The sequence below is a fragment of the Bombus bifarius genome, unplaced genomic scaffold (genome assembly GCF_011952205.1).
Source record: "Bombus bifarius isolate JDL3187 unplaced genomic scaffold, Bbif_JDL3187 scf7180000008056, whole genome shotgun sequence".
Taxonomy (NCBI): domain Eukaryota; kingdom Metazoa; phylum Arthropoda; class Insecta; order Hymenoptera; family Apidae; genus Bombus; species Bombus bifarius.
The window spans coordinates 99379-112029 of record NW_022884421.1 but is presented as its reverse complement, the minus strand read 5'-3'; the positions used below and the strand labels follow the sequence as shown (position 1 = coordinate 112029).

Genomic DNA, 12651 nt, shown 5'->3' with positions numbered 1-12651 from the left:
TTTGTGAATCTAACGATCTAGATGAAAGCGAATGGTCAGAAAGTGATTATAATCGCGAGTTCCGTAACCGTATGGAACGATCAGGAAACAAATCAATGAATCCATATGACGCGTAAGCGTACAAAAATGAATTGAGATAATACGATAGAGATTCGATAATGGATTCAATGACAGATAAAATAATGGGTTAGGTTTCCCCAGAAAATTTTCTCAAAAAAGCGAATCATAATTATACGACGACTGAATGAAAAACGTGGATGGTTGGCAACGAGATCTACGCCGAAATGTGCGGCCGTCAGACTGTTAACGCGACCAGGTTCCACGTGATGCGAATCTCTAGAAATACAAATTTTCTTTCGTATCCGTACTAGTTATCGAATCGTCCTCTGTCGTCCATCGACGACGTGCGTGACTTGGGGATTTTCTACGACTGTCTCTTACTAATCGCATTATCGCAAGCGTTAATAACGCAAACCGAACGCTAGGTTTCATCTTCCGCTTTTGTAGGAGTTTCTGGAATCCTTTGACTCTTGAAACTCTTTGCGACTCTTTGATGTTACCTCGTGTAGTTGACTGTGCGAATGTCATTTGGGTCTTCTGTTCAGGCTAGATATATCACGTTGATAGAGCGAGTTTCTCCGATATATGACTGTATGTATATCTGTGCGCGCGAGTGTCAAAGTCATGAGCGTAACTATAATCATGTTCTTGGTAGGTGGAAGACGTCAACGCTGAGGATAAGAGGAAGAATTGCGAGCTTATTATCCTGTTAACGATTCAGAACAGCGTTATCGACGATCCTCCGCTGTTACAGCTGGTTAATCTTAACGCGTGCTCGCGATCTTCTCGCTCGCAATCATCCTATCTTATGCGTTGACTTGTTGCGAACGGATCTGACCACGATGAAGCTTTCCCATGCCATTTCAAGAGTATGTAACTACGCCAACGATATCGCGAATAAGGCTGCTTTTTTCCCGGTTTCATTAACACGTTCAAGCAGTCCACTACGACCTTTACTTTGTCACGATTTATTCTTATTGCTCGTACGGATAGCATGTCTGCTTTTTTTATGCTGTTGCGTCTATAGCTTTGTTTCGTTTCACGTATCTCTGCGAGTGACTTTTATTTTATGTTGCTCTGTTTTTATTACGTTATTTTATTTTATCCCGGCATTCTTCTTATTTTCGTATTCTGGATAAACTTACGCTCGCTTGTTCATTTTAACGATAACCGTAACAATAATAATAAGGCGGCTATATGCGACTACGACGTAATACCTTGCCGTCGAAAGCCTTATCGTTCGCCTTTATCGCGTTTGAAATAAAAGTCTAGCACGAGCCTTGTTTTCCTAGGTTTCCCCTCTTTCGTTCCGATAGACTCGCTACTCGTAATATCATTCTCGAATCTTTCGAATGATTAATCAATTACGCGCATTTTAACAACGAATCACGCAACAGACGTCCTATATTCCGATTAACCTTCCACCGTAAACCGGATTGCCTTTGCGTCGATTTCACACGACGAGCACGTGTAACGTCGCCGCTTCTTTATTTTGTCCCTCCCTCGGTTTTTTCCCCTTTCTTGCTGCCTCTCTACATCCGAGATAAATTAAAAAAAAAAAAAAAAGGAAAAATACACGAAAGAGGAAAAGAAAAACATCGATTTATCCGTCTTTATCGGGAATTTTTAACGAGCTACTCGAGACAGGTTCTGTCGGTCGTCTGTGAATTAGCCGCGAGTGGGAAGAACGAGAATAAAATATACACGCGCGTAAGCGTAATCTACGTAGAAAAGAACAGCGCCGAGAGGGCTCGCCTCGAGAACGCTGCGGAGCGATAAATTTTCATAAGGCGCGTGGAATTTCTGACTTTTGAAACGATGCCGATCGAACGTATCGACGAGACGCGCCTTCTCGTATTGCGCGCTGCGATTGGCCGACGCCGTGACAAAACACCTAAACACGTTCTTTCGCATAATGATGATTTCGTTGTTGTTACGTACGATCCGACAGACGACCGTGTTGCTCTCGTATAAAAGGATGAAGCAATCGGAAAAAAGTTGTATTCGGTGATCGAGGAACGTGGCGCGATGAAAGACGAGTTTAAGGTAGACAAGCTCGGGATTATCGCGTTGCTACGCTTCGTCGATTCCCTTTTCCCCGTAATTTTGTTTCTCTCTATACACACCATTTCTTTCGTTTCAGTATCTGACAGGATTCGGCAACGAATTCTCCAGCGAGGACGAACGTTGCCCCGGTGCCCTACCGATCGGTCAGAACAATCCTCAACGATGTCCGTACGGTCTGTACGCGGAACAGCTGTCCGGCACGTCGTTTACCGGTAAGTTATCTCTCCTAACCGCGTTTTATCGCGAGGACGAGTTTCAAGCGCTTAGTCCAGGCTGACAGGCGATCGTCTGTAGACGATCTACGTATAGTTCTCTGCTACTTTTCCCTGTACAACGTCGCGGATCGTCCGTGGACGCGTGTCTGCTGACGATCGTCCGTATGCACCGAGCTTTAGCCTACGGCTATGTCCTAATTGGATATCGCATAATGATAAAATCGTAAAACCAACACGACGATAAACGTACGAAGCTTGTTCTACGACTGCGTCCAAATTGACAACGATGCGACGATTATCCGCATTGTTTGAAATCCAAAAACTAGTTTGTATCAGTCGCATCCGTGACGTCTGGAGCAAGAATGCACAGTTTCACGGAGTTATCGACTTCTGAAGCATAGGAAAGGCCCATTTTATGAGGCAAATGGGTGGGAAATTGTAGAAACTATATATTTGCGGACAAGGAACGTGGAAAAGTTGCGGTAATTCATCTCGTCTTCTGTCGCTATGGGACATCCAATTAGGATACGGGCTTATTCCTGAGCGTTTCATATCTATGTATCGTCCCGCAGCTCCTCGCTCTCGAAACAGACGCTCGTGGTTGTATCGAATCAAGCCGTCGGTCGTCCATAAACCCTTCACACCGGTTGACAGCGCTCCTCGTCTCGATTACGGATGGGACGCTGTAAATCCAACGCCGAATCAGGTATCGATGTTCGGTCGTTCGTCATCGTTTTCTTTTTTACTGGAAACTCGAACGTTTCTATTTTCCTGTTTCAGCTACGATGGAAACCTTTCGACGTGCCGACCAGACAAGCCGCGGAGGTAGATTTCGTGGAGGGTTTGCACACGCTATGCGGCGCGGGAGACGCCCGCGTTCGCCAAGGTATCGCGATCCACGTGTATCTCTGCAACGCCTCCATGAAGAACAAGGCCTTCTACAATTCCGACGGAGATCTTCTCATCGGTACGTATGTTGTTGCAACCATGGACCGACCAATTCGTCAGCCTCTTCTTTCTCTCTCCAATTGAGCCGAACTTAGCGCATGGAAAATGTCGGCGATGACGGTGGTCGAAAGTTTTAGTTTTATCGACGAAAACGTTTTACCCGCAGTGCCGCAGCTAGGCGCGTTACTGATAACCACGGAGTTTGGCAAAATGCGTTGTGAGCCGAACGAGATATGCGTGATCCAGCAAGGTATGCGGTTCAACGTTGCTGTGTTTGGTCCATCTAGAGGATACATCTTGGAGGTGTACGACGATCACTTTCAATTGCCCGAATTGGGGCCGATAGGTAACGCGGATAATCGAGTAAAGAGATTACAGTTTTTCGTTTTTCTGCCGATCGCTAACCGAACTCTGATCTTGCAACAGGAGCGAATGGCCTGGCGAACCCACGGGATTTTCAAACGCCTGTAGCGTGGTACGAGGATCGTGAAATCGATTACGAGATCGTGTGCAAGTATCACGGTAAGCTGTTCGTAGCCGAGCAAGACCACAGTCCGTTCGACGTGGTAGCTTGGCATGGAAATTACGTTCCGTTCAAATACGACCTCGACAAATTCATGGTCGTTAATACGGTTTCCTTTGATCATTGTGTAAGTGTATTGCGAAAGCTACGTTACCTCCTTCATTCTCTGATTCACGAACGAATCGATACACGTTTCCTTTATACGCGTCTATTTCTGCTACAGGATCCTTCGATCTTCACGGTCCTGACGTGTCCCTCCGGGAAGATCGGTACAGCAGCAGCCGATTTTGTAGTATTCCCGCCTCGATGGTCCGTGCAGGAGCACACTTTTCGGCCTCCTTATTATCATCGTAAGTGCATAGAAAGTCGGCTATTCGATATTTTGTAGACGACAACGTGAGAAAAAAGAAGAAACTAACGGATACCGTCGATGGTAGGACGTGACGGAGAAATTTCGAGAATCGGGAGCCGTAGCCATGGCTGTAGCCATCTGCGTTCGTGATAAGAAGCAGCACGGATTCCGACAATGCTGTCGAGATCTATAATCGACAGCTTCTGTGCTCCCCTCTCCTCATTTCTTTCCTTTCCGTCTTTTCACTTTCGAGAAATAAACAACGCTGCGTAATTACAGTGATCGTTCCGTCCTTTTGCTTTTCTATGCTGATTCGGTGTCAGCTGCATGGCTCGATCCCGATACTTCGTTATGCTAGACCGCTTCTAAAAATCGTGTAACCGAGATACCGGTGAAAACTCGGAATTTTCTCCGGTGATATCCATCGACTTCCTTTTTCTTTCGCGACTACCATTCTGCTGTTTCTTTTCGAGCGGAACCTACAATTTTTCCTTTCTCCGATTCCATTTTCTCTCTTCCTCCCGTTCTTGTTCCATTCTTCAGTATCGTATCGCCGCCCTAGTTCCAACTGCATTTTTCAAAATAACGTAATAAACCAATCCACGTGTGTCTCGTTGGCGCAAGAAATACAAATTGGTGGTAATACGATGAAGATTCTACTTAGAAAGTAATAACGTATTCTGTTCTTTTAAGTTGTAACTCCACACGATAATATTCAGTTTCATAAACTCTAAGCTCAGCTTTCTCAGTTTATAAGCTAATGAAAATAGATACTTAAGAACTACAGCCACGTATATGGTTTATATGGTGTCTCTTCGACCTGCAGGAAATTGTATGAGCGAATTCATGGGCCTGATAAAGGGACGATACGAAGCTAAGGAGGAAAGTTTCCATCCAGGCGGGGCGTCGTTGCATTCCATTATGACGCCACATGGACCGGATTCGTCTTGTTTCGAAACTGCTTCAAACAGCAAGTTGAAACCTGAACGCGTCGCCGATGGAACCCAAGCTTTCATGTTTGAAACGTCGTATAGTTTGGCGATAACCGAATGGGCTGCAAATCTTTCCAACAAACTGGACAACGATTATTACAAATGCTGGCAATCTCTTAAGAAACATTTCGTTTCGAATGCTTCTTAATACATTTTTACATTTTGCATTTTTATATTTTGTAGAAAAGATAGAAGTGATAAGGGTACACGATTAAATAATTATAGGAGTATATGGTTTGACTTCTGTTTTGTTCGTGGTAATTACTACTTTTGTTACTACGTACCTTAACACGGTGACTGTCACGTGGATTTTATATATTTTGTCCTGAGAGCCGCAAAAGATTGAAATATACTACGCTATGATATGTAATTTCTCCAAATATTTTTCTTATTTTATAGACTAACAAATTTTCAACAATGTGAATGATTTAGATAACATTATCAGAAAAAAATGCGCAAATATTGTATAAAATTTTCTTTTAATTAATTAAATATTATGTTGTCTATCTATTTAATATTATTGTTATTTAAATCATTTACATTGTTGAAAATTTCTTAATCTATAAAATAATATATCTTATTTTGATCATTCTAAAGAATTTAATAACGTGGATTATCAATATCCATCGTGCCAGCCAACGTGTTGATCATCTTTTTCTAATTTACTTTATATGGGATCATACGACAAAAGATGATGATTCACAAACGAATCTTCCTTCTTTGTTTCTCAAGTATTATTTCTTGTAATTAAGGATAAGTAGTTCATTTGTAACGAGCTTATCACGAATAACTTGACACATTTATCGTCTGTGTTGAAAAGCACGTTAAATTCGCGAGGTTGCGCTATTGTTCGGTAGAGTGCGTGTTTAAAGACAAACACGTAGGAAGCGTGCTCGTTAGTTTACATTGTGCAACAATCGTAGTTCTTGAGAAAATGTAAATCGTTATGATTGAATGTAATATGTTATCGTAAAAATATGGAAAGTTGGGACAATCGTTGATGTCGGGTGTAACGTAAATATGTTTACTTCGATCAAATTTTTTAATAAATGTGGTTAATTCGTAACTCTAACCTTACAATGCGGAGACTTGTCAATCTTGCGATGCTTCTTTGTTACTTGAGCAGAAGCGTCGCAGCTATGTATTGTTATCCAGACTACTGTCAGAACGTGGTAATTTTTTATTTTTTCAAGTCCTTTACAACTAGTTTCTCGAATTTCTAAATGTCTATAGTTGTTGCAAAAGGTATTGACACATACTCTTTTTCCAATGAAATACCTTGTTATCAGGATCTATTGTAGTCACTGTATCTAGGCTGAGTATTTATTATTAGGTTAAATTGTCCATTTATTTTACAGACAAAATTAGTCGCTACTCCTGGTTTCCAATGTCTATTGACAAAAGTTCAAAGGAAAGGAGGTACGATATATTCATTAAATGCATTCAGCATCGGCTATAGTGATTAAAAGTGCGATGACTTATGTGGTGCAGCATGTATTTTTTATGTACAAGATAGGAGTCAGGAATCACGAGATAGGTATGCGAATTACTTGCTTTTCTTGTCGATAGATTGCACCAAACTCACGTTCGAAGGTTATAGTCGTTATCCAGAGGATGGCACAGCAGCCAAATTTAATTTACGTTCATACACGTATGAGGAATCTGGATATAAACTGACAGCTTTCAACTTAAGCGTTACCAATGTGGACTTTCATGGTAAGAATCATAGAGTAAAGCGATTCTATTCTGTTACTTGAAATTCTTTTCTATCGTTAAATAGGACTGGTTACACGTTATCAAAGTTTACTGGATGAGAACGAATCAGCATGTAGGTACATAGAACTTTATGGGAACGAAACCAACCCAGTACCACGGGAATTGTATATTTCTTGTCCATTTTCTGATGTATCTTACGAATCTGTTCCATACCGGTTAGATTATCTCGTAACAGGAGAAAAGTATAAGTATAGCAAAAGATATGTTTTCAATGTACCTGTCCACAGATTTATCGGTGAGTGTTTAGGCCAGATATTTTTCATTGAAAGAAAATGAGCAGTCGTGTGTTTGTTCGATATTGATGGTTCCTCTTAAATTTGTCCTATCTCAGGAGAAGATATAAGTATAAAGGAATACAGGCCATTTGTATATATAGATGTCTCCTATGCTCCTCTTCTTTCATTGCACGTGCAACCACTGCCAGAAGTGTATAATGTAACAGGGTATAAAATTTGGTTGATAAACAACGATACGGATTTCGTGAAAACGTTCAATATGACCAGTGAACAAGATTTTCGTTACAATTTTACCGCTCACACTGGCGTGTTTTATTTTAAAGTTGCTCCCATGCATTCAGAGTGTGGCGACTATGGATGCGTGAACAGCACCACGCCTTTTATCATTATACGTAAGCAAATAAAAATTTCCTATGCGCGTCTGTATTATCTGAAAATATTTTCTTGTTGACGTAGTTGTTAAGCATTACGGCAATTGTATTTTTCAGAGGAAACATCTCATCGTTTATTGATCATGATTATTAGCACTGTGTGGATACCGCCAGTGATATTGTACGTCCTTTATCATCTTTACAAATTGTATAAAAAGGGTAAAATTGCAACGTTTGCAAAATATTTTTGTAAATACAGAGTGGCCATTGAAATTTATATGTTTGCTTCGTACTCTTTTGTAGAAGTATTGAAAAGGAGAAGGATACCGAAATGTTTGTTAGTTTACTCACCGACTCGACTGTCGCATATCAATGTAATGATCGAGCTGGCAAAGTATTTAAGAATTTGCGATGTTAACGCCATGATAGACATGCTCGATGTTACCGATACCACGGACAAAGTTAGTGCCAGTAACGAGACTATTTCAAACGGCTCCACGTTTTCCTACGGAAATGTTAATCTTTTGGTTTGTTATGTTCGTAACGTAGGATCCAGAATGTTGGTGCGATGCTGCGTTTCGAAACGCAGACGTCGTTCTTATCGCAACTTCTCCGCCGCCTAAGAAGCCTGCGGCATCGGCTATTTATCGAAACACCGGTAATTATCTTTTGAGACTGGTGAAAGAGAATCAGTCGGAGAAAGAAAAGCGCTATTATATCGTGCAATTGCCGTATTGTAAATCGGATGATGTACCCGAGGAAACGAGGCATTTGAGGAGACTGTCTTTACCAAAAGAGTTGCCTAAACTAGTAAAAATTATTCACAAGGTGGAGCGCGTAAAATGTTCCTCGGTATCCGACCAGAAATTTCTGGACAGCGTGAAATTAGCAAAACTCGAGATTCTGAAGGAAGATGCGAACATTGCGAAAGACGAACGAGAAACTGGTCAGTTCTTTATAGATTCGTAATCGATCGTTAATTTAGTTAGTTCGAACGTTTCGTAGCGTAGCTGACACATTGGTGTTTTAGAAAACCTTTTAACGTTGAAAAGGACGGAAACAGCAAATAATCGGACATCAACTGTGCTGGATGATAACGCAGTGTCTCAGTCGTTTGCAACAAATATCGATGAATTAAACTTGCTCGGGGAAGGTGGAGAAGGTGAGGAAGAATGTACTCGTGAATCTTCGAAGGACGATACGTGCTCGTTTCGTATCGACGAATTGAACTTGTGACTTCGTCTCAAGTACATTCTTTATTCATAACGTTGTGAACAAATTTTACTTGCGTAAGTTAGGTAATTTTTCAAGATGTAAGACTTTTTTTTATATATATACCGATTTAACTTAATAAACGCCAGTTTCTTTTTTGTTACCATACAGCTCCTCGTGTCCATTTATTGTGAGTTACGTCTTACAATTCTCCATTCGTTAAGTCACAGGTATATTAAATATATATCTTTTTACGTATGCATACATTGCACACGCGTGTATACGTTTTAACACGATATTAACGATGGTATAATGATAATAGTTGGAATTCACATGGCACGTGCCTGATCGTGCTAAGAACTAGTCGATCCATTGGAAGTAAGCAAATATACAGTGTTATATAACTAAATTTGTACTTGAACGCTTGCGTCATAAACGGCAAGTGGCTAATTAATATAACGAAATGGAATGCGCTGCTTTGTACAAGTAAACCAAAAAGGGGTGAATTCATTCACCGAGGTATAAAAAAGCAGTCTTGTTCGAATACGATTACATCGACCAACAACTAGGATACTCAAGTTTACCGCCTCTTTGAGTGTATCGTCGAATCACCGTTTCGTGCAATTATTTAACAGACGGTTCACCATAAAGTGAATGTTAAAAGCTGGAAGCCGCTGCGAAGAAGGATTTAACTGGAAGTTTAAAAGTTTGACAATTTTAGTAATTAATATTAATCATTACGATCTTTCGCTTCTCGTTCGATCATTTGTTACGCGATTGATCGTGAAATTATCGGAAGGCGTTTACACAGTTAATTAAACGTTAGTCACCCTTTAGGGACGTAGCTTTCGTCAATGAGAAGCCATTTATCTAATTTGTTCTTTTTCGTTCGTTCCAATTCAATCGCTTGTTAAGACATAAATGACGAAACGAATAGGAAAATTTCCATCAGGGTGACTAAACTGCGGTTTGCTTCGGCAATTTGAATAGCTTGGAACATCTTTCGTCGAATGCTCTGTATCGTAAAAATCCAAGAATATATAAAGCTGTAACAGGCGTCTTGAGTAGAAAGACTCGTTAATAATTTCTAGTATAAATTACACAAAGATCTGGCTGTTTACATGAAAATGTAATGTTGTATATCGATTTCCATACTATATACTATCACCGTTAGTATACCGTTCTTCAGCTCTTATCTCCTGAAGCGTCGACCTATCTATTTGGACGTATGCTATCCGCATCTTTTTCTGATTTTCTAGCGTTGCAAAGTTCATCGTCTCGTATTCTTATATGCGACACGTATGCCCGACAGAAAGAAAAAGAAGGCACAGTATCGAAGGTGTTTGTTGCTCTCGATCGTTTCAACGATCACGTTCCCGTTCGTTTCGTAATGGCATACTCGTCGTACGCTAGACGATACTCCTCTCGAACGAAGAAAAGACGCGATTTGTCTTCTCGCACCTCTAGATCATCGATATTTCACCCTCTGGTCTTCACGCGTCTCACTTCCTCAATTAGAGCGAGCTTCGTCGTTATTTTCGTTTCTGTTGGCGAAGACAAGTAGTTCTTCTACTTCTGTCTCTGTCTCCGTTTCTACTTCCGAGGATTTCTTGCCTTCCATGTCGATGTAGGATTGCGAACGTTCGTTCGTCGGCGTGGCTAGATCGTTCTCGCTGTTGCTGGTGACGCTGGTGTTTCTCAATTTGATAGGACTCTCGTAGTGATTCACGCAGAAGCTCGGCGGTGATTGATCGTTCACGTACAACTTGACGGATTCCTCGGGGAATGTTGCTACGGATTCTTGCCACAGGGCGTGGAGTTTGTCGATTTTGTCGCACTTTGTCACCGGATCGGAACACGGTTTCTCTAGATAGTTGACAACGTTCGTCCTCAAAGTATCGATTTCGTCGCCATCGTCGATGTCATCGTTACCAGAACCTGCGGTAACAAAATCGTTCGTCATACCGAAACCAGACGAGATGAAACGAAACGAGAGATACGTACTGCATGGACTGTCCAACGCGTGAAGAGAAGCAAAATAGGCCTGATTGTGAACGGTTCTCGGATTCAGGTCCAAGTATTCGACGCTGTCCTCTAACATCTTTTCCCAATGATTGGTAAGTTCTTTGAAGGGAGGCCTCATTGCAGGTTCTTGATGCCAGCACGACATCATCAGCTTGTACCTGCGAATGGTGTACGCGTACTCACGATAACTTTCGAGTTAGAACTCGCGATGGCTACTCTTGTAAAGTCGGACTACTCACAACTGTTGCGAGCAATTCGCTGGTCTCTCCATACGGTAACCGGCTTTGAGTAAATTGTAGAGATTATGCACGTCCACTCCTGGATAAGGAGACGCGCCCAATGTGACCAGCTCCCAAAGAAGAACACCGAAACTCCAGACGTCAGACTTGCTGGTGTAGACGTGATCCGCAAGGGATTCTGGTGCCATCCATTTTACCGGCACTAGGAAAACACGTATTAAAGTATATACGTTGGATTAAACGGAGGTTTAGCTGATCGCGGATGATGCACGTTAAAACTGTCTTCGTCCTAAACCTCGAGAAGATTTACGAGCGCTAGATTTTATGCAGACGAAGAACGAACCGCGGCAAGAGGAGTCTAGTCGGTTCTAGTCGATTCGAAAGCTTTTGAAAAAAGTAACGCGCGTTAGAGAATTGAAAATATGATCAGACAAAGGAACGCGAATCTGATTATTTCTGATAGATCCAACACGATCATACAAGAGAAGACAAGAAAGTTTATATATAAGTGGTACGTTATTGTCATAAAATATCATAATTTCACAAAACAGAATTATTGTATCTGACACATTTGAGCAGCGAGTAAATGTTCGTAATATACATTCCAGAGTACGTAACTGTCAGCAACACGTTGAGATATGTCCGATACAAAGGTTAGCAATATGTGCATATACACGCAAATAAATTACTTGGCAACTTTAAACTACAAAGAAGACCATGCAGCAACTCATGACAGTGAACGATAAGAAGCCTGCCCTATGGCTCCTCTGCTCCTAAGCGAATCATTTCGCCCGCTAATCGTTTTTCCAGTTCTGCGCATACCTCGTCCTTTGCTGCGCTTCAAGTACGCATCGTCTTCGTAAACGTCCCTGGTCAGGCCAAAATCCGAGATCTTGCAGACCTTCTCGGTCGCAAGCAGCACGTTCCTGGCTGCAAGATCTCTGTGAACCAACTGAACAATACGGCGAAGCGATACAGTTAGTGTGGATTTCAACGAGGTGAGAAAACGGTCTATCGCCGCGGATCAAGGGATTACCTTAATGTCGGCGAGATAGGCCATTCCTTTGCTGATCTGCCAAGCGAAGGAAAGGATGTCGCGTGGCGTGACCGTGTACATGGACCTTCCATCCGCTTCGCAGGAAACTACGTTGGATAAAGACGAACATCCACCGGCTCTAATTTCCGACTCCAAGTGTCGGCTACGCCTCAAATAATTCCTGCAAAGTTCCCGCATCCTGCGTTACACCTTGTTCAAACTGTGCGGTACTTTTACCGAATCGATAATCACTCCGTAACAAATCCCGAAAGTAGCGTTCGCACGTTTCTACATTTTCGCCATTCAGCTTCCAAACGATAGCATACGATCAATGGATTCATTATAGCGTGTAATAACTATTATTGAGTTACGGTTTATTCATACTAGAACGAATCGTTCATTTACCGAATCAATTCTTTGTCTCGTGTAGTAGTACGTATGTACATTTTCACATGGATGTACATGGGAAAGGAGCGTTCAGACGATCGGTGTTATTGCCAATATTTAAGGTTTTTAATACTGTATTGACAATATATATCGATCGTCTAGAGTCTAGAGGCTCTCTCGCGTACGATAATATCGAGTACCTTAAATATTGA

At 41.6% G+C, this 12651-nt stretch overlaps 3 protein-coding genes across 5 annotated transcripts in view; 2 read left to right on the top strand and 1 right to left on the bottom strand.

Annotated features, from left to right (window-relative positions):
• Window positions 1-887: 887 nt before the first annotated feature.
• On the top strand, window positions 888-5527 carry LOC117208164 (homogentisate 1,2-dioxygenase). Of its 2 annotated transcripts, none has more exons than XM_033449094.1 (8): window positions 888-929; window positions 2204-2339; window positions 2915-3048; window positions 3123-3309; window positions 3457-3636; window positions 3717-3940; window positions 4037-4163; window positions 4992-5527. In XM_033449094.1, the coding sequence occupies exons 1-8, from the start codon at window positions 903-905 to the stop codon at window positions 5303-5305; spliced, it is 1329 nt and encodes a 442-aa protein (XP_033304985.1). In that variant the 5' UTR covers window positions 888-902; the 3' UTR covers window positions 5306-5527. The 2 variants fall into 2 exon arrangements, with proteins under 2 accessions (XP_033304985.1, XP_033304986.1); XM_033449095.1 differs by lacking the exon at window positions 888-929 and adding an exon at window positions 1816-2106.
• Window positions 5528-5751: 224 nt separating this feature from the next.
• Window positions 5752-8920, top strand: LOC117208104. 2 transcript variants are annotated; one of them, XM_033448962.1, is made up of 9 exons: window positions 5752-6329; window positions 6516-6576; window positions 6727-6873; window positions 6938-7168; window positions 7265-7561; window positions 7658-7759; window positions 7844-8001; window positions 8090-8486; window positions 8571-8920. In XM_033448962.1, exons 1-9 carry the CDS (start codon window positions 6207-6209, stop codon window positions 8774-8776), a joined length of 1722 nt encoding a protein of 573 aa, XP_033304853.1. In that variant the 5' UTR covers window positions 5752-6206; the 3' UTR covers window positions 8777-8920. The 2 variants fall into 2 exon arrangements, with proteins under 2 accessions (XP_033304853.1, XP_033304854.1); XM_033448963.1 differs by lacking the exon at window positions 5752-6329 and having other exon boundaries at window positions 6527-6625.
• LOC117208103 (proto-oncogene tyrosine-protein kinase receptor Ret) overlaps window positions 8902-12651 on the bottom strand; it is a 35012-nt gene continuing 31262 nt past the window's right edge. Inside the window, exons 15-19 of the mRNA XM_033448961.1 lie at window positions 12053-12233; window positions 11839-11968; window positions 11017-11218; window positions 10757-10935; window positions 8902-10690 (exon numbers count right to left, since the gene is read on the bottom strand). Coding sequence (XP_033304852.1) covers window positions 10263-10690; window positions 10757-10935; window positions 11017-11218; window positions 11839-11968; window positions 12053-12233 — 1120 coding nt within the window. The 3' untranslated portion in view covers window positions 8902-10262. The remainder of the gene's footprint in view (window positions 10691-10756; window positions 10936-11016; window positions 11219-11838; window positions 11969-12052; window positions 12234-12651) is intronic.